The 22349-nt window shown below is 45.9% G+C and overlaps 1 protein-coding gene across 1 annotated transcript in view; it reads right to left on the bottom strand.

The window, feature by feature from the left end:
* LOC103177767 (junction-mediating and -regulatory protein) overlaps window positions 1-19190 on the bottom strand; it is an 85479-nt gene extending 66289 nt beyond the window's left edge. The window contains exon 1 of the mRNA XM_007892082.2: window positions 17634-19190. Coding sequence (XP_007890273.1) covers window positions 17634-18554 — 921 coding nt within the window. The 5' untranslated portion in view covers window positions 18555-19190. The remainder of the gene's footprint in view (window positions 1-17633) is intronic.
* Window positions 19191-22349: the final 3159 nt, after the last annotated feature.

Raw genomic sequence — 22349 nt, 5'->3', positions numbered from 1 at the left:
GCAAGGCTTCTCACTGACTTTGTAGGTAAAGACCTATATACCCACAGGTTAAAAATCACAGTTTTAGCAGATCTAAGCAAGGTCTCTGAAAGGGGCACTGCAATCTCCTTGGAGTGAGAATATGATGAAAGACAGAATCCCTGCTCCCAATAGTTATCCAGTAACCTCTGCTGAAACGCGCTTTGTGGACATGATTGGACTCAGCTGTGACATTCCGCTTGGTCAAATACTCTAACATCTGGGCTCTCCATGAAAAAAATTCTGCCCATGTGTTGACAGATCAAGATTACATTCTCACAATTCAATGCAGCCTCTAATGTAGAATCAGGAGAGCGTTGTTAATGGTCAAGAGATGATAAATACAACTAGAGTAAAGAAATCTAATTGTTTTGATAGGAAACTGAATGGAACTCAGTTGCATGTACAACTTAGACGATTATACGATTTATAAAGATAAGACTTTTGAGAGTTTTACTACTGCAAAATCTGATGTTAATCCAATAATTACGTCCCCAAAAAATGGGATATACGATTTGTTTTTAATTGCACATCAGTGCACTCAAGAACTTTTACATGTTTTTGAGATGAAGGTAATACAGTTCTAGCCATGCTAACAAATTAAAAGTTCATAAAATGCATGTACATCATGGAAATTACAGCTCCAGGAGATCATTATTTGGCCGATCGAGGGCAAAGTTGCCCAAACTCCTCCACTGGAGACCACTACTATAATCCCTTTTAATTTTTTCCTCTCAAATTATTACTCCCTTGGGTAACAAATTAAATATTCAGTTCCTGTTGGGAAAATAAACTTAAAAATTTGGAAAGGCAACGATGGTTACAAAAGCAAATCTGGAATTAACCTCTGATAAATGTTTGAGAGATGAGGTTGTGAAGCACTGAGTGAGCAATGCCTAACCAATAATGCCTGCTGCTGAGTAAAGTACCCTCTATCCATCAATAACCAATGCTCCAAGGTCACATACGCCACCTCCCCTCTCCCCCTTCCTCTCACTACAGGGGAGCAGCTCACTCTATTCTGTTCCAGTACATAAACAAAGAACAAAGATTTTTATCATGCCTTATGTCAAAATAACTAATGACCTCATGCATGATGTGTTTTCAGTTTTATCATTTACAGCGTCTTTCATTTCCCCCCACTGCCACACTCAACACTCCATTGATCTTCAACCAGTCACTGAGAGATGCCTGGGAACAGCCTGGGAAAAAGTCCCTGTATGATTTCCTGCCCTCTGTTTGGTACTGCGTAACATAACAGATTGGGAATCTGCCATGTGGCTGTGAATCTAAATCCTACTTGTTACAGAGCCTTGGAGCTCTGTACATATCAAAATATGGTACAGTGCAGTGCCTGTGGACAACATTGTAACATTACTCACTAGATTAATCATCCTTCAATGCAAGAATACTGTAACTCCACATCTGCAGTGCACAGATTGCTGAGAGATTACAGCAGCAGACTATCAGAAGTAATATTATCCTACTTTGGTTAAATTATTCTTTCAGTAGTCTACTTTGCAAGGCTTCTCGTTGACTCAGTAGGTATTAATAATAATAATCCTTGCATTTGATATAGCACTTTCCACATCTTCTAGACGTCTCAAAGCACTTCACAGAAAGTGAATTGACCGTATATTTGTGGACGAAACACGGCAGCCAATTGGGCACAGCAGTGTCCCACAAACAGTCGTGGATTGAAGTGACCAATTTATTATTTTTTTCTTGAGGGATTATTATCAGGCGTGTGGAGTAAGGAAATTTGCCCAACATTTTGCCCTACTGGGAATGGAACCCAGGTCTCTCGCTTGCGAGGTGAGTGCTCTAACCACTGAGCTGCAGGACTCCAGGTAAAGTTACTGGTTAGTTTGACACTGAGCCACGCACTTATATACTCGCAGGTTAAAATCACAGTTTTAGCTGATCTCAGTAAGGGCTGTGATAGGAGCACTACAATCTCCCTGGAGTAGGAATAAAATCAGCCAGAATTCCTGTTCCCAATAGTTATCGAGTAACTCTGCTAAAACACGCTTTGTGGACATGATTGGACTCAGCTGTGACATTCTGCTTGGTTAGATACTCTATCATATAGGCTCACGCATGAAAAAGGCTACTTGGGCAAGGTCTGGGAATGTGCCAAGCACCTGCGGAGTTATACCGCAGAAAAGGTCAGCGTAGGCAGGAGAAGGGAAGACAATGAAAATGGGTATATTACCTTTTCACAGCAAGTTCATTTTAAAAAAAATTTAGTACTGTAACTTACCATCTTTCAACAACTAAGAAATATTTTTTTCCGAATCACAAATTTATTCAGAATTCACTCTTCTTTCGTGTGAAAACATTAGATTGTCTGACCAAAATAATAGCCTTCATTCCATATGTGTATACCACCTATTCTGGTTACGTATAACATTTTAGTCAATGTTATTAGCCTAATACTGTAAACTGCCTTGATTAATTCTTACTTTTTTGTTGCACGGTGAACTGCCTGACTCATTTAGAAAGAAACCATTACGTTTATAATGCATTATTAATTATTTGCAGGGAGTGTTTGTTCCCTCCATATCCTGTAAGAGATGACTATTTTAAAAATAAAATCCAACTTAAGTGTTCCTATGAGAACAATATCAGCTATGCATAGCAAAATGTATAGTATTTATTCTATTTCAGAGTTTAAACATCTGGTGAAAACTATGGAGGTTAAAAATAAAGCAGATCAAATGCTAGTAATTATTTTTTAAAATGTGGTGAGCTAGGTCTGTAATGGACTGTAAACTACTTTACAGAACGTGCACACACTGCCACCAAAACAGTTACTGCAACACACCTGTCACAGCCAAAGACGCATCTTAAGAATTCTACAGCACTAAACTATTCTGCTCGCTACTTTCCACACATCATCTGCAAATCCTCATTTCTCAACTGGGCCAGAATTAAAAACAAATGATTCCAACTCAGTATAGATAAGAACCGTGGGACTGGATCCCAAAAGGAAAAAGAAAATGTTATCATCAAATGTAAATCTGAAGTCCCAAGCTTGAAATGTCAAACGTCCAGATATAAAGGAGCCGCTATGTATGCACAATTAATAGCTGCAAATCAAAGGAGTGTGGAAATGGGACTGGAGGTTGGCTTTCTCTCCCTTGAAACAAAGAGGGATGGGGACCCCACCAAATACAATGAGCCTCATACTGTACACAGGGTATTTGAGGAGTCCTGTATCTCAGTGGTTAGAGCACTCGCCTCGCAAGCGAGAGACCTGGGCTCAAGTCACGGCATGGCGAAATGTTAGGCAAGTTTCCTTATTCCACATGCCTCTATTTACCTAGTAGTAAGTAGGAACCTGGTTGTTAGTCGATTGACGGATAGCTTTTCCCAGGGTAATAATTTCTTTAAAAAAAACAATAAATTGGTCACCTTAATCCACTACTGTTTGTGGGACACTGCTGTGCGTAATTGGCTGCCGCGTTTCGCCCACGAAATACAGTCAATTCACTTTAGAGTATATTCTGTGAAGCGCTTTGAGACATCTCGAAGATATAAGGCGCCATATCAAATGTAAAGATTATTATTATTGACAGAAAAAGATACGAGAAGTTGAAGAAGTTAGTAGTCAAAAAAAGTGAAATTGAGAAGAAATCCTTGAATACTTCAAAAATAAAATCCAACATAAGCGTTCCCATGAGAAACATATCAGCTATATGTGGCAAAATGTTTTATTATTATTAAATCAGATTAAGTCAAAGAAGTTCAGGAAAAGTGAGACAAATTTCTAGTAGTCAGAGGGGGAGAAAGAGAGAGAGTGAAAGAAAGAGAGAAAGTAAAAAGCCGTTGACAATAAGCATAGTGGTGAAAGTGTTTAGAACTTTGTTAAATATTGTATAATCAGCCAAGGTAGAAGAATTCAAAGGCAAGTAAAGTTAAGCTATCTGTAAACAGGTGGAAATCAGTCACATTATAGGAAAACCATGACAATAAACCTGAATCAAACTTGTGGTTAAAATTGTTCAGTTACTTTCAGTTTCATTACGTTAACAATTCCTGGACATTTAAACGCGTGTTTAAATAACCCCAAAGCCATTTAATCATCATTCTGGGGATTGTTCATCTTCCAACATCTTTAGCATCCAAGAGGTATACATCATACCTGTATATCTATTACTGTTATTATTTTTCTTACAGTAATTTATTCCAAAAGATAAAATTATTATGCTTTCAACATTTCAGCCGCTGTCATTTACTCCGCTGTAATTGAGCAATTTAAATGACCAACAAACCAGTCAGGCAGACGGGCACCAATTCAACTGAGAATCAAACAAATTAGATCTACACTTGTATTTTGTTAGGTTCAGGTAACTGCTGCAAAATCTGGCAAATGGTTCACATCTTAATTTTAGAAGAACCTTTTCATTTGCTGTGCCAAATTAAATCCCCCCCTTCCAGATGTGGAATCTTCGCTCAACACCTTCTGATAGCTCAGCCGACCAACCTTTCTTTATATCTGAACCACGAAAATAAGTGTCGGCAAGTTATTCAATCATTGCAGCAATGCCCAATCCAGTCTTCACCAGACGACAGCACTGGTAATGCATCTGGAAGTGCCACTGGAAAGCATTGAAAAGGGGAAACCTGGCTGATTTTCCCCTCTCATACAAGAGGACAAATATAGCACCAAAGGTAAGCTAACTAATCACAAAAATGTGATTTGACTTTGGCTGTGCAGTGGCATTTCCTTTACCCAACAGAGCCAAATTTCCAGTCAGGGTTCTGTGTAACACTAACACTCGATTATAATAAGGTGTTTCCACTGGAATCCATTATTGCTACACAGAATGGAAATCGTGAAAATTTTAGCCATTTTGACAACAACAACAACAACAAGATTCCATTTATAGAGCGCCTTTCACGTCGGGAGGACGTCCCAAGGCGCTGTACAGTAGGGTCAGGACCCGAGCAGGGGGAAATGGTCAGGGTGAGGGGAGGGAAGGGAGGGAGCGAGGAGGGGGTAGAGAGTCGAGAGGGGAGCTGAAGGCACAGTCAAAGAGAAAGGTCTTGAGACCAGCCTTGAAGGAGGAAAGGGAGGAGGCGGCGAAGGCACTGGGGGATGGAGTTCCAGAGCCTCGGGGCTGAGAGGCTGAAGGCCCGGCCACCGATGGTAGGGCGGTTGGGGCGGGGGATGTGGAGCAGACCGGAGCCAGAGGAACGGAGGGTACGGGCAGGTAAGTAGGGGGATAGTAGGTCGGAGAGGTAGGAGGGAGCAAGGCCGTGAATGGCCTTGTAGGTGAGGATGAGGATCTTGAATTCGATCCTCTGGGGGATGGGGAGCCAGTGGAGGCGAGCGAGGGTGGGAGTGATGTGGTCCGAAGCCTGGTGCGGGACAGTACACGAGCTGCAGAGTTCTGAATGACCTGCAGCTTGTGGAGGGAGGTGGCGGGAAGGCCGGCGAGGAGAGAGTTCCCATAGTCCAGCCTTGAGGTGATAAAGGCGTGGACCAGAGTTTCAGCAGCGTGAGGGGTGAGGTAGTGCCGTAGTCTGGCGATATTCCGGAGGTGATGGAAGGCGGTGCCAGTTGTGGAGCGGATATGAGGGAGAAAGGACAGCTCAGGGTCGAACAGAACCCGAGGTTCCTGACTGGCTTTGAGAGGTGGAGAGTGCAGCCTTGGATGCTGATGCTGTCAGCGCCTGAGGTGCGGAGGCGCTGACGTGAGCCAATCAGGAGGGCCTCAGTTTTCGCACGTTGAGCTGAAGAATGTTGTCTCTCGTCGAGGACTCGATGTCGGACAGGCAGCTGTCAGGACATCGGTGGTCGTGGAGTTGAGGGTAGAGGAGGAATTGTAGAGTTGGGTGTCATCCGCATAAATGTGAAAGTTAACCCCATGTCTGCGGATGATGTCACCAAAGGGGAGCATATAAAGAATGAAGAGGAGGCGACCGAGGACAGAGGCCCTGGGGGACACCGAACGAGACAGTGCGGGGCTGGAGGAAAAGCCATTCGTGGAAACATAGTGAAGACGGTGGGTGACGTACGACCTAAACCACTCAAGGACAAGGCTTTGAAGGTTGAGGTGGGATGACAAGCGGTGGAGGAGGATAGCATGGTCGACCGTATCGAATGCTGCCGATAGGTCACAGATGGTCAGGATATCATTGGTGATCATGACCATGGCAGTTTCTGTGCTATGGGTAGCAAGGAAACCCGACTGAAGGGGTTCGAATAATGAATGGGTGGAGAGGATAGAGCGTAGCTGGGAACTCGTTCCAGGACCTTGTACAGGGAGGGGAGTCTGGAGATGGGCCGGTAGCTTGATAGCTGCGACACATCAAGGGTGGGTTTTTTCAAGGTGTGAGTGATGGTGGCAGTTTTTAAGGGAATGGGAACGGAGCCAGAGGAGAGGGATAGGTTGAGGATGTCTGTGATATGTCGGGAAAGGAGATGGAGCTGGGAGATAAGGAATGGAATGGGTTGGGGTCAAGGTAGCAGGTGGTGGGTTTCAGGGATAGGCTGAGTTTGGTGACCGAGGGTGGGGAAACGGGTACGAAAGTGTGTATGCGAGGATGGGTAGGAATCGGAGTGTGGGAGGGAGGGGTTGGGGGGTGGGTGGATGTTGGAGGGGAAGTGACGGCGGAGCGAATTCCTTTGATTTTGGATTCAAGGAAATCCAGCATCTCCTCGCAGTGATGGTTGGAGGAGATGACCTGCGCGGGGTGGCGGGGGGACGGAGGAGTCAGGATGTGGTAGAAAACAGTAGCCTGGGGTTGTTCTTCGCCGCCAAGATTATCCTGGAGTCGATGGACGACTTGGCCGAGGCTAGAGTGGAGCGGTAGATTTTGAGGAGATCCAGACAAGTGGTGTCCTTGAGATAAGGGCTGCACCACCGCCACGGCGGTTGTGGTGAGGGATGTGGTGGGAGATGTAGGCGGGTGGTGTGGCTTCCTTGAGGGGGAAGGTGTCGCGTGGGGAGAGCCAGGTTTCCGTTAAGGCCATGATGACAATGCTCTCATCAAGGATGAGATCGTTGGTGACCAGGGCCTAGTTACAGTGGCAGCGGACGTTTTGTAGTCCGATGTGGAGGGAGCGGTTGACAGAAAGGTGTGTGGGAGGGGAGGGGGGGTTCCAGGTTGTGAAGCAGGTTTGGGGGAAATTCGGATGAGGGAGGCGAGGTTGGCTCCCTGGGTCTGTGACCGGCGTGGCTGGTGAGTGTGGTGGGGAATGGGGCAGTCGGTGTGGCTGCTGCTTGACAGCCTATGCCGAGTGCCACTCTGTGCCCGGCGGAAGATTCCCAGGCTGGAACAGAGGGAGGTTGTGGGAGGATCAATTGGAGATAGAAGGGGAGAGGGACGCAGAGAGAGGAGGACAGAACGGGAGAGATGCAGAGGGTGGAGGGCTTGGGGGTAGAGAGGAGGGAGTAGGGAGGGAGGGAGTTAGGGGCTCGGGTCAAAGTGTCAGCCATAGTGTGCACGCGGGGATCGGGAGCGCGCGGTCAGGTTGATTGCATTATCCCATAGGCTGAGGCTGGGGCAGCCAACCCAACAGGTCCATGGTGGGCTCTAATGTGAGCCTTGGGGGGGGGGGGGGCAGAGTTTTTTTTTGACAACATTTAGAGCACAACATTAAAACATGCACAAATATGTGACACATAATCATGAAGGGATTTAATAGGTTAGAAGGGGAAAAACTGTTTCCACTGGTGGGTGTGTTGGTGACTCAAGGTCACAGATTCAAAATAGTCTCTAAATGAAGCAGAGGGGAGGTGAGAAGAAATGTTTTAATGCAGCGAGTTGTTCGAATCTGGAACGCATTGCCTGAAAGGGTGGTCGAGGCCGATTCAATAACTACTTTTAAAAACGCAGTGGACGGGTATTTGAGGAGGACGGGTTTGCAGGGTTATGGGGAAAGGGCTGGGGAGTGGGATTGACATTAATTGCTCTATTCAAAGAGCCGGCACAGACTCGATCAGCCGAATGGCCTCTTTTTGTGCTGTACGATTCTATGATAGCAGAATTGCTGTTCTTAAATCGTTGTTTAAACATAAATCTGGGCTATTTGGCTTCCTTAACCTGTATGAAACATGCAAATATAACTTCTCTGAAGTGACTATCCTACCATTATAAGTTGATACCATGCTATTGAAGTAATGCTTAGCAGAATCAGGAAACCAGAAACCACAGCACACCGGGGATATAATAAATCTGTCAGTATGCTGTGTTATACAACTGTTTTACACACCACAACCCTTCCTGACATTTCCCAAATCTCAATTTTTAAAAAAAAAGTTTCCATGAAAAACACTGCAGAACCCTTCATACCAACATCACTGTTAAACTATATCAAAGTTATTCCCGGTACCTATATAATACCATTTAAACAGGGCAACAGATATCCTGCAACTGAATTAAAAAAAGCTTTCTTTATTCCATAGATGTAAATGAAAGTTGTTGTTGATGTACATTCAAAGCATAAGAACATAAACGCTAGACAAAAACAAGACCAAGGTCCATCTAGTTTGCCTCCACCCTCCTGGGGGTCACATGTATATGTGTCCCAAACTCCCTATGTTCTATATCCCATAATGTTATTTCCTAAAAGAAAACTATCCAATCTGTGTTTGAAGGAATCAACACTTCCTGCTTCATTATTTGCTCACTGAAATAGTGTTTGCGTAGATTCGTTCTGAATTTACCCCCTTGCAATCACAGGCTGTGTCCTCTGGTTTTACTATTCTGGACAAGCTGAAACAACCCGTCATGATCTACATCGTCTAATCCATTTAGAATCTTAAACATGTACACACTTCAACCTCTTTGTAAACTATATTATTATTCAGCACTGTCCAGAACTCCATAGCCCATGTCCTTTCCCACACCAGGTTCTGAGGGCTTATCACCCTGTCATGCTTAGATCCACTGGCTCCTCATCCCCTAGTGGATCAAAGTGAGGATCTGTGTCCTTTGCGTTCAAATCCCCCCGGGGCCTCACCCCATCTTCAATGGTACGGGAGTCAGTGACTAGGGCCGTAGTTATAAGATAGTCAGAAGAAGCGTTTAGGAATTTTTTTTCCACTCAAGAGTTGTTGGGATATGGAATACTTTGCCAAGTAAGGTGGTAGAGGCAGAGTCCATCGTGGTTTTCAAGAGGGAAATAGGCAGCATATGATGGATAGAGGCTTGAAATGGTATGGGGATTGCAGGTCGGTGAGACTGAATGAACACCTGGCTCTGAAAGCAGGTGCAGACTCGATGGGGCGAATCGCCTCCATCTGTGTAAATGTCTATAATTCTACCCGTGTGATCTCCTGCTACCCTACTGACACTCAGCAAACATTGGCCATCTTCACGTCACCCACCCCATCTATAGTGAGATTTCAGCTATTCTGCTCCGTTCTCCAGAGTTCGCCCAATCCACTTGGGTGCACTGACATCTGTGTAAAGCACTGCGACACATCCTCCTGATGTGAAATACGCAATATAAATGTAAATTGTAATGTATTTCACATTGTATTATCTGGTTTGAAGATGCAGTTTTAGTTTCCCATCCTTTCTCTGACATTGTGTCCAGCAACTAATTTTTCCCCAAGATGTAGATCTAACCTGGCCAAAAGCTCAATGACCAAGTCTCAGTATGGATTCTGAAAGGAGTGAAGCAAACTGGTCATCACCAGAAGCCCCAATCATGTTACTGTGAAAATAATTGACACTCCACAGTAAATTAGAACAACAGTTGGCACTGGCCCTGTGCCAAAGGGCCCCCTTCTGTGCTGAAAATTATGAAGCTTCTATCAATTAAACACATGTGACCCATTAAAATTTCTCAAGCAGAGTTCATATACCAACTTGCTGCCCAAGTACACAACCACTTACACCTTTCAACATTGTATGATAGATTCTGACTGATAATGCAGTGTGGCGGGGAGAGAGGTATTTTTAGTTCTCGTATTAGAAGTAGAATTTCAAAACAAATGCAATAGTTTAAACAATGCAGTTAAATTTGTTTCAGATAATCATCTGCTCCCTGCATCCATGGATTTCATACTCATAAGCTATTTCAGTAGTTAATAATGACTGTACAGGTTGACTATACAGTAATGAAGCAATAGAGTTGAACAAATTAAAATGTGATCTGATTGAGATTCTTAAATAATGCAGGGAATGGGCACGATAGGGAATGACTCTTCCTTATAGTAAGTGAATCTAAAACAAGGACCATAGTCTTATATCATCTGTAAATTAGATATTAGGCAGCAATGGACTATGTTGCCCATTGCTGAGGAGCTGGGGGTGATAGGCCCTCAGAGAAGACTCAATGGTTCAGTGTTGTATTTTGAGCACTTGTTGCTTTTACTGATTTTTACTGCACAGAATGTTTGAGATCAAGGCGGAAGACGTGCAGTGATGTCAGACATATTGAGCAAAACATTTTAAAAGTTTTATTTTCAAGATCACTACGACCAATATTATAGCAGTGGTGTGTTTGGAGATGCTCCTGAATATTGAGCAACATTGCTGCCGGCCTTTTGTTATTCTGATACTGGCTTTTGTGACATAAACTATTCTGTATATGCCCAGGAGGTCACCAGATCCCTTGCTCCACTTATGACCCTTTTACTCTGGAGCCAACTTGCCATCCAGGCAATGGTAGATTGGATTCAGAAGAGCCCAAAGACATTCAGGACCAGAAAATTCAACCGATTTCATTATGGTTTCCTGCAATGAAGACTTCCCTCTGTGGGCAAACTTGTAATGTAAAATAGTATTAAAATTTTTAGGGCCAAGCCAGATACAATTTAGTCCAGGAAAACATTTCTTTTAATAATCTTAATAACCCTGGCATTTGATTGCCTTATCATGTATTTGAGACGTCTCAAAGCGCTTCACAAAATATACTGTAAAGTGAATCGACTGTATTGTCTTGAAAGTCAAGGACAACCCCAGGCTTCTCTTTTCCATCATCAACCGGCTCCTCTGCCCACCCTCTCACGCCTCATCCATCCTCTCCTCAATGCCAACTGTGAGGAGTAGCTGGACTTCCTCAAAACCAAAATCGAGGGGATCCGCTCAGCTGTCTCTGCCCTTCCGACCACTACACCCTCCCCATCTCCCGCTCACACCCCAGCCCTTACCCATCCCTCCGAACCTGTCTCCCCCTCGTCTCTCATCACCACCATAACCCACATGAAACCAACCACTTGCTCCCTCGACCCCATCCCTACCCTTTCCCTTTACCTCCCAGCTCGACCTCCTTTCCCTTCTAATCACAAACATTATAAATCTCTCCCTGTCCATTAACACCGTTCCCACCCCTCTAAAAACATCCGTCATCACTCCCATCCTTGAAAAACCCTCCCTGGACTCATCTCTGCTTTCAAACTACCACCCCATCTCCAACCTCCCTTTCCTTTCCAAGGTCCTGGAACAAGTTGTTGTTTCCCAGCTTCGTTCCTTCCTCTCCCGCCACTCCCTTCACAAATCCCTCCAAATAGGTTTCTGTGCCGCCCACAGCACAGAAACAGCTTTGGTCAAAGTAACAAATTACATTTTGTCCGTCTGCGACCGGAGCTCCCTCTACTTCCTCATCCTCCTTGATCTCTCTGTCTGCCTTCAATAGCATTGACCACTCTATTCTCCTCCACCGCCTCTCCTCTCACTTCAACCTTCATGGTTCTGTTCTTGAATAGTTCAGATCCTACGACTCACACCATCTCCACTTCACCTTCACAAATGGCTTCTCCTCTAACACCCGCACTGTCTCAGGGCTCTGTCCTTGGTCCCCTCCTTTTCAACATCTAGAATGTCTGTCAGACATCAAGTCCTGGAAGAGAGCTAACTTTCTACAGTTAAATGTCAACAAGACCGAGGCTCTCCTGATTGGCTCCCGTCAACGCCTCCATACCTCAGGCACTGAGAGCATCACCATCCATTGATGCACACTCCACCTTCCTAAGTCAGTCCGGAACCATGGCATCTTGTTTGACCCTCAACTATCCTATCTACCCCACATCCAGCCATGACCCGCTCTACCTTCCCCCACCTCCACAACATCGCCCGGCTCCACCACTGTCTCACACCACAAGCTGCCGAGACCCACATATACGCATTCATAACATCCAGGTTTGACTATGCAAACTCCCTGCTTGTTGGCCTCCCCAACTCCTCCCTCCACAGGCTGCAGATCATCCAGAACTCTGCAGCCTGCTTTCCCGCACCAGGCTCCATGACTCGATCACTCCCATCCTCGCACATCTCCACTGGCTTCCCATCACACAGAGGGTACAGTTCAAGATCCTGGTCCTCACCTTCAAGCCCTCCATGACCTTGCTTCCCCCTACCTCTGCGACCTTCTAACCTCCTACCAACCTGCCTGAGCCACCATCGGTGGTCAGGCCTTCAACCTCTCTGCCCCCACCCTCTGGAACTCCATACCGAAATCCCTCCACCTTGCCCCCTCCCTTGCCTCCTTCAAGACCCTTCTCAAGACCCTCATCTTCAAACGTGCCTTCAATCACCTTCCTTCTCCCCCTGCCCTCCACCCTCCCCGATCCCCAGCTCGGGTCCAAAGCACTGATTGTCCAGCACCTTCCGACGTCCTCCCGACGCGAAAGGAGCTATATGAATGTAATTTTGTTGTTGTACATTATGGGCGAAATATATTCTTGATGCAAATGACTGTGCATACTGTATGTGGAATGCACTGTCCAAGAAGGCCATGGACCCAAAATCAATTGAGTTGTTTAAGAAGCAGTTAGACAGTGACTCATAAGTAAATGGATATATGAAAATAAGGGTTTTGAAAAGGAAAAAAAGAGCAGCCATGAACTAAAATCGTAGGGCAAGCTTGAGCAGCCTACTCCCCATCCTATATCAACAATGTGGAAACTTGGCAAATGTGTGGTACAGTAGTTTTCAGTTGAATGTTAATCAACAAGCAAGCAGATCATGCAAATGCAATGCTGAATGCAACTACATGGGCCTCCCACTGTATCTGGCATCAATCAGTTGGGTTCTCCAGCTACACAAACACTGGGGAATATAGAGTCTCAGCAGTACAGTACTCTAAATGCTGGGATTATTATATATTACTGATAGGTGTTATGAATATATTCCATACTTCCACTGAAAGAAAGACAGAGTTTAATTATCAAAGGTTTCACAAAGTCATGAAATTGGAAGAAATCTTACCAGCTAGCAAATCAGTCAAATCTGGGTTGAAGTTAGTAAAGCAAATTAGAAATAAAGAACTCTTTTAGCAGTAAAAAGATCCTTTGCTTTACTACAGGTAGATATTAAGCAAAAAGCATATTTTTTGGTCAGCCGGGTGTCTGACATGTGCGGAAGCCTATCACCATGCTTAAGAGTATCCAAAACTTAACAGAGTTCAATGCATCCCACCTCTACATAGAAATTTCAGAGATATTTATTGAATGGAATGAGCATTCTCTCCCTAGAGTGATGTATCCTCCTTACCTAATTTCAGAGAGTATTAGGTGCAGGTTGGCAAGAGCCCAGAGTGTGCACTGGGGTACAGCTGGAGCCTAACCAGCTAAAACTGCATAGCTTGTCATTGATATCACTGTCTAGCAAATTTTCCCGTTGCTTGTCCAGCTTGGACCACCCTACCATTAGAGCTTTGTCTTGCAGTATTAACAGAAGCTGCGTGGGCCGAGTCCCCGCCTCCAGTGACTGTCCATTACACTCTGAACATTATACATTTCCAGTTTGATTGCTGGAGTATTTAAGAGATTAGGTTTCATGCATTGAAATACAATACTTGAAAACGGAGGCTTGGACTCAGGGGATTATTCTTCTAAGGAAATGGTAAATATATTTTAATTTCACTAGATCAATTTGTTTGGAGAAGACCAATCGGTTCAGTTGATCTCACCCTTCTAGAATATCCACCTGTGAAGCACTTTGAGATGCCTCGACAACCTGATAGAGCACCATATCAAATGCAAGGATTATTATATCAAGCTGAGGCTAGGACAACATACTCTTAAATGGATACAGTATCCTGGCCTCAGCCACCTTTCATGGTAAACCATTCCAGCTGTTAATTACAATAATAAGCCTTGCATTTGATATAGCGCTTTTCACGTCTTCTTGACATCTCAAAGTGCTTCACAGAATAGACTGTAAAGTGAATTGACTGTATATTTGTGGGCGAAACGCGGCAGCCAATTGCACACAGCAGTGTCCCACAAAGAGTCGTGGATTGAAATGACCAATTTATTATTGGTTTTTTTTCTTGAGGGATTATTATCAGGCGTGTGGAGTAAGGAAACTTGCCCCAGGTTTCGCCATGCCGGGAATCAAACACAGGTCTCTCGCTTGCAAAGTGAGTGCACTAACCACTAAGCTACAGGACTCTATAGAGAATTATCCTCTATATACTGAAATACTTTCTAGGGTCAAGCCTAAAATTGCTTTTCATAACCCGAAACCTGTGTCTTCCTACCTTGGTGTATCTGAAGATGATTTTTTAATTGCTGAAACTCTGGTCCACGCCTTTATCACCTCAAGGCTGGACTATGGGAACTCTCTCCTCGTCGGCCTTCCCGGCACCTCCCTCCACAAGCTGCAGGTCATTCAGAACTCTGCAGCTCGTGTACTGTCCCGCACCAGGCTTCGGGACCACATCACTCCCACCCTCGCTCGCCTCCACTGGCTCCCCATCCCCCAGAGGATCAAATTCAAGATCCTCATCCTCACCTACAAGGCCATTCACGGCCTTGCTCCCTCCTACCTCTCCGACCTACTATCCCCCTACTTACCTGCCAGTACCCTCCGTTCCTCTGGCTCCGGTCTGCTCCACATCCTCCGCCCCAACCGCCCTACCATCGGTGGCCGGGCCTTCAGCCTCTCAGCCCCAGGCTCTGGAACTCCATCCCCCAGTGCCTTCGCCGCCTCCTCCCTTTCCTCCTTCAAGGCCGGTCTCAAGACCTTTCTCTTCAACCGTGCCTTCAGCTCCCCTCTCGACTCTCTACCCCCTCTTCGCTCCCTCCCTTCCCTCCCCTCACCCTGACCATTTCCCCCCTGCTCGGGTCCTGACCCAACTGTCCAGCGCCTTGGGACGTCCTCCCAACGTGAAAGGCGCTCTATAAATGAAATCTTGTTGTTATTATTTCTGTATCCTGTTAAACATCTTTTATACCTCTAAAAAAGACCACTCCAAGCTGTATAATAATGAATAAAAACAGTAATCCTTGCATTTGATATAGCGCCTTATCACGTCTTTGATATGTCTCAAAGCACTTCACAGAATATACTGTAAAGTGAATTGACTGTATATTTTGTGGGCGAAACACAGTAGACAATTGCATAATAGGTTAGAACCCTAACTGACCTCATCCTTTCTCATATCTTATTCGACTATCAATATCACTGTCACTGCAAATGGATGAACTACAAGTACAAAATACATACAAGTTCAATCAATATATCTATGAGGTCCTTTACCCGAGTTTCCATATCAAATGGATGCTTTTCTGTGATCTGACTGAGAGCATAGGACAGCTTGTACAAGAAATAGGAAAGGAGAACTCCAGAAGACCTCCGATAATCCCAGTCATCACCTCCCCCATTTGCACAACTAAAACCAGTCTATGTAGGATTAAGCAGAACAAGAGAAACATAATTTACTATAAGTTAGGTCGACCTTATCAAAGGTCTTGCTTACATGCTTAAACTTTAACAATAGGTTCTCAACTCGGACTCTTACTGTTCACTGCAAGACACAACAAATAGTTTTGAGGAGTAAATCTTGCATGTGTAGCTTTTTGGCATTTCTAATAGCAAAGGCCACATATTGTACTCACATTCTTGAGTCAGCAATTGCATATTTTAAAGATTCTGATCTCTTGCAAAAATGCAAGTGAATAAACTACAATCTATGAGGTACTTAATATGAGTTTCTATAACAAATGAATATCAAAGGAAATACCCCCCTCCACAATTTTAACAATAGTGATTGTATGTAACAAAAGTTATATACAACAAAGAAACAACTGGAAAAGATGCAGTGCCCATTGTCCTCAACAGAAGAGGAAATTAAAACTTAAAGATACTAGCAAATCTGGGATACAAGTTGAATGTTTACATACACTTTCAACGAATGACAAACATAGGGAATACTTCCCAGTGGTGTGGTGGAACCAATTGGGACAAAAGTTGGTATTGAGATTGTCTAATACGGCTAAAAATCAGAAGAGCCATTGTTTTTCATTATTTGGCTACTTTTAAGAGGGGGGAAAAGAAGAAACAAAAAGGAGGAAGCAAAGAAGACAGAGAGATAGACACCCACATAAGTACAATACATAACAAGCAAGGCAAACACTTGATTCTAGTTGTTAAAACAAAGTTGATATATATATTAAAAACAGGGGCTTACTGACACACAGATTAAAAAGTACACATTTTAATGCAAAGAATGTACCAATGCACTGAATACTTGGGTCCGCCAAAAGAAAACCTGAGTCAGATGAATGTGGACCAGTGCCACAGTTCATTAGTGCACTGAACACTGCAACAAGCTGAGGGATACATATTACCATTGGCAAAGGCAGTCGGGGGGAATTGCAGTGCCATTTCTTCAGAGGAAGTTTTTTCAAAAAAATAAAAAGGATGAGTCAATCTCTACTGATCCACCAGGTAGTTAGTGGCCAGTCACTTACACAGGATGAGGAGCAGGTTTCCTGTCTGTCTGATATCTCAGATAGCAAATAGTGCATGTAACTGAGTTCAAGAGGGAGAGAAGCAGTCTCCAAAGAGATTTTGTGTATATCCGCAGACATTTCTTTGACATCTTATCAGCCATAAAGTATACACAGAAGTAAATTTCACAGATATCTTCTCTGCAGCCCCAAACCAACAAAGTAAATAGAATGGGACAGTGGTGTGATTTTGTGGGTCAAGTTGTGAGGTTTTACATTTGATGTTGTATTCCTTAGAACCTGGATTTAAACAAAAGTTTAACAAAACTCTTGAGTCAGATGAATGTGGACCAAGCCACACACAGCTTGTTTTACTAGTTAAGGCCAACCCTCAGCTATTCTATGACGTGGAGTTCATGTTTACGGTCATTCCCCTCCCACTCTCTCGCAGATCACATTTCCATCGTGTAAAGCAACAGATGGAAGGTTGAAAGAGGCTCAAACAAAGAGATGTAAAGGTTTGCAAAGCTCTGGTTTACTATCCAGTACCTTGACTCCCATTTACTGTAGGATTAGGATCCGAGCTTTATGAATAGGATTAAACACTGTAGGTAATCAGGTCCTTCTGCTAATTAATCTGAATTGTAGGATGTAGGTTCCACAGCTGTTTGACTGGAAATTGGGGCAACAGTACTAACAAAGCTGCATTATTTCCCTACGAAACAAAAAAACAGCAGTTATCTAATTCTCGCAGTGAACACCGATATATATGATTCCACGGTTTCTGAAATAATGGTCATTGACGATTATTTCAAAACAGGGCTCAGGGTTCACTCGCGTTCAAACTGCACGAACTTGCACATCACCTCTCTGATGCGGACAAGTTTCGCTCCAAAATAGGGGCAATTAAGACGCATGTCACACAAGACCGTTTGAACATGTTTACGACAAAAAATAATTAGGTTGTCCCACCTCCTGCAAGTGCTTTTTGGCTCTGTGGAGCACCTCTTCGTATCCCTTTTGCCTCAGCTCACTCAGGCTCTCGTAATACTCGTCGGGGTCATCACTTTCAGTGAACAGTAGGTGAGAGAGGATTTTCCACCCGCAAATGTCCAGCGCGTGGCCGAGGTACATCTGCAGCTGTAAGCAGAGAGAGTCCATTTCCCCTTCAAACACCTCTGTGGCTCCAAACAGCACAGACCACATCCCCGACGTCTCTTCGGGAAACGCGGGTAAACAGGGCTCCAGTTCGGAATTTACAGCACAGAATTGCTGATGAATCAATCTCAAATCCTGGAAGGAGAACAGTCCCGCCCAACTGCAGTCATCCGGCATCACACTCTCCTGATCCTGTGTCTGATCACCAGCCTCTCCAGCAGTAGTCGTGGACTCCTGGACACGGGTATGATCTTGAATAGGGTCCAGAAAACATGTCTTGCCTGTTCCATGACCTGTCATCTTCGGATCCCCCGAGATTGACTCAGGGACTGTCATACCCCCCTGCGCTGGGCTCTTGGCCCTGATGTCCCCTTTGGATGGGCTCTTGGCCCCAATGTCTCCTCGAGTTGGGCTCTGGATGCTGGTCCTTTCTCTGATAGGACTTCTCAGCTCGGTTCCCTCTCCAGTCGGGCTCTTCCTCACAGTCCCCCCCTGAGCTGCGGCCTTGCTGCCCGTTACAGGAGAGCTGTCCGACGGCTCCTGTGACCCCTGGACCCCCTTTGCCCCAATCTTCTTCCTCTGAACAGTCCTGTTGTGACAGGTGATGGCAAACTTTCCTTCCACTTCATTCCAAGCCACGATAAAGACGAACTTGTGCCTCTCCTTCTCGTCGAAAGCGTTGGGTCGCACAGCAACCCAGTCCGACTCCAGGTTATCCTCCATAGCGAATGACATCGTGCAATGCCCCACAAGTCAGAAACAACAACCCGATAATATATATATATATATAAAACATATATAAATAAATAAAAGCACAGCCACATCCGCTAGAAGTTCGGGGCTAACACAGCCATCTTGGTTCAAGTGGTCTTTCTCCTCCTCCAACAGCCCCCAGACGTGCACGTCGAAGTGAGTGTCCAGCGTCCCAACTGCACCACACCGGACCGTACCGGACCGCGCTGTCCTGTCCTCTCCGCCCCCCCTCCCCTCCCCTCTCCCTGTGTGTGGGTCTGTGCTGCGGCTGATGCTGCCCCGAGACCTCCTCTCTCGCGCTCCCTCTCTCTCTCTCTCTCTCTCGCAGACAATGCGCTGCTCACATCACGTGGCCGCCTGTGTTTACAAGCGGACGCCGCAGCGCTCGCCTCGCGCTCGTCCCCATCCCCACCTCCGGCAGCAATGCCGAAGAGAACGTTCGATTCCCCGGGAGGTGAGCGAGTGAGGGGGCGCGCGCCAACCACCTCCTCCTCCTCCTCCACCTGCTGCTGCTGCTGTTGTCTACACGATTCCCCCCGTGATGTGGATGTGCAGCGGATCGCGCTCTCGCCTCCAGAACCCCTGGTCCCTCTTCTCACAACAATGTTGCCATTCAGCCTCCTGACGTAAGCGCGCACGGCACGGACAGGGGCCTGGGGGGCGGGGCCTGGAGGGCGGGGCCTGGGGGCGGGGGCGGGGGGGACAGACAGACACGCAGGCGGCAGAGGTCCAATGAGAAAGGTCGCCGCTTTGATCCGTCACAATGGGAACAGCAGTAGAGGGGCGGAGCGTAAGGGGAGGGACAGGTGTGAGGAGAGGGACAGTGTGAGGGGAGACAGGTGTGAGGGGAGGGACAGGTGGAGGGAGGGACAGGTGTGAGGGGAGACAGGTGTGAGGGGAGGGACAGGTGGAGGGGAGGCAGGTGGAGGGGAGGACAGGTGGGGGAGGGGACAGGGGGGGGAGGGACAGGTGGGAGGGGAGACAGGTGTGAGGGGAGGGACAGGTGTGAGGAGAGGGACAGGTGTGAGGGGAGGGACAGGTGTGAGGGGAGGGACAGGTGTGAGGGGAGGCAGGTGTGAGGGGAGACAGGTGTAAGGGGAGGGACAGGTGTAAGGGGAGACAGGTGTGAGGAGAGGGACAGGTGTAAGGGGTGGACAGGTGTGGAGAGGATAGGTGGAGGGAGACAGGTGTGAGGGGAGACAGGTGTGAGGAGAGGGACAGGTGTAAGGGGTGGACAGGTGTGGAGAGGATAGGTGTGAGGGGAGACAGGTGTGAGGGGAGACAGGTGTGAGGGGAGGACAGGTGTGAGGAGGGACAGGTGTGAGGGGAGACAGGTGTGAGGGAGGGACAGGTGTAGGGGAGGGACAGGTGTGGAGAGGACAGGTGTGAGGAGAGGACAGGTGTGAGGGGAGACAGGTGTGAGGGGAGAACAGGTGTGAGGAGGGACAGGTGTGAGGAGAGGGACAGGTGTGAGGAGAGGGACAGGTGTGAGGGGAGGGACAGGTGTGAGGGGAGGGACAGGTGTGAGGGGGGACAGGTGTGAGGAGAGACAGGTGTGAGGAGAGACAGGTGTGAGGGGAGGGACAGGTGTGAGGGGAGGGACAGGTGTAAGGGAGGACAGTGTGGAGGGATAGGTGTGAGGAGAGGACAGGTGTGAGGGAGACAGGTGTGAGGGGGACAGGTGTGAGGGGAGACAGGTGTGAGGAGAGGGACAGGTGTGAGGGGAGGGACAGGTGTGAGGGGAGGGATAGGTGTGAGGGGAGACAGGTGTGAGGAGAGACAGGTGTGAGGGGAGGGACAGGTGTGAGGGGAGACAGGTGTGAGGGGAGACAGGTGTGAGGGGAGACAGGTGTGAGGGGAGACAGGTGTGAGGGGAGACAGGTGTGAGGAGAGGACAGGTGTGAGGAGGGACAGGTGTGAGGGGAGACAGGTGTGAGGAGAGGGACAGGTGTAAGGGGAGGGACAGGTGTGAGGGGAGACAGGTGTGAGGGGAGGGACAGGTGTGAGGGGAGACAGGTGTGAAGAGAGACAGGTGTGAGGGGAGACAGGTGTGAGGGGAGGGACAGGTGTGAGGGGAGACAGGTGTGAGGGGAGACAGGTGAGAGGGGAGGGATTGGTGTGAGGGGAGGGACAGGTGTGAGGGGGGACAGGTGTGAGGAGAGGGACAGGTGTGAGGGGAGGGATTGGTGTGAGGGGAGGGACAGGTGTGAGGGGGGACAGGTGTGAGGAGAGGGAAAGGTATGAGGGGAGGGACAGGTGTGAGGAGAAGACAGGTGTGAGGAGAGGGACAGGTGTGAGGGGAGACAGGTGTGAGGGGAGACAGGTGTGAGGGGAGACAGGTGTGAGGAGAGGGACAGGTGTGAGGGGGGACAGGTGTGAGGAGAGGGCCAAAGAATTTCAATTTTACTGTCAAACTCTGGGGAGCACACTGTAATAATAATATAATAATCAGTGCATTTGGCATAGAACCTTTGATGTCGGGACGATGTCTCAAAGCACTTCACGGGATTTATCATTTAAAATGAAATTTAAAATGGAAAGCGCAATGACTATATTTTGAATACAGAGAGAGAGAGAGTGAGAACAACATGTTGATTTAAAACTCAAGGCGTTTCTTTCTCCCTGACTCGGTGAGCTGCTTTTTGTCATTTGTTTTGGTTTCTCTTCTGAAGAGAAACCCACATCTGCTTGAAGAACATTTTTATTCAGCTGGCACCAGAGACAGATGACCCTGTCAGAAAGTTGGCATTTAGTCATGTGCATAAAACAGCGGGATCTAAAGACCTTCTTTACAAGTGCAAATAAACTGTATCCCAGTGTTCTATATTCGAACATTGTGCTCATTAGAAGATAAACGTTATTCAATAACAAAGATGTTTTTATCAGTTTCAACCTGACATTTTTAAAGCCGTTTAATAATAAAGTAACAAGAAAACGCTGCCACATGACCTCTGTCTTGCTGAAAAGTATTGTGACACAGTACAACTTTCTGGGATGTTAAACTAGACCATACGGCAGTAAACACAGAAGTGGGTGAAATTCCAATTGATCCCAAAACACAGTTTTGTAATAAAAATAATAGAGGTAAATACATACAGATCGTATCAGTCAGGACCATAACATTTAATAGGACTTATGCAAATTCCGAGTCATTTTATAACGATGTACATGACCTCATGTGCAAAAAACATGTACAATGAATGTCGCTAGCAAAGAGGTTTCAAAACTGAATTATTTTAATAAAACATGAACTCTTACAAAGAATTATTAACACTGTAATTTTTATAAATTTTCTCTGAAAAAAGTTCAAATTTCGAGACCGCAATAAAATCGCGGGCGCGGGTCATGATCTCATTTGCCTCATGCAATGTTTCAATCTATCATTATATATGCCATGTTTCCCCCAACAAAATATATAGTCAATTCACTTTACAATGTATTCTGTGAAGCACTTTGAGACATCTCAACGACATTATAAGGTTATATCAAATGCAAGGATTATTATTAACTCATTGATAATGTATTGGTTAGCACTATACATGCAATACATTGTCAATGAGCTGATAGATGTGGTTGTGGTGATATGAGTTAGAAGATGATTTTATTAGGATTTCCATTATTTGAGATCAGAAAATCATTACGACTTAACCATTTATCCGACTTGTAAAATCCAATCAGTGCAAAGAAATCAAAGTATTTTTAGTAGGAAAATGAATGGGACTTGGGTGCATGTACAACTTACTTATAATGAAACGACTTATGTACTTACATTTGACA

Source organism: Callorhinchus milii, unplaced genomic scaffold (assembly GCF_018977255.1).
Source record: "Callorhinchus milii isolate IMCB2004 unplaced genomic scaffold, IMCB_Cmil_1.0 Scaffold1, whole genome shotgun sequence".
Taxonomy (NCBI): Eukaryota; Metazoa; Chordata; class Chondrichthyes; order Chimaeriformes; family Callorhinchidae; genus Callorhinchus; species Callorhinchus milii.
This window is presented reverse-complemented; position numbering and strand designations above follow the sequence as displayed.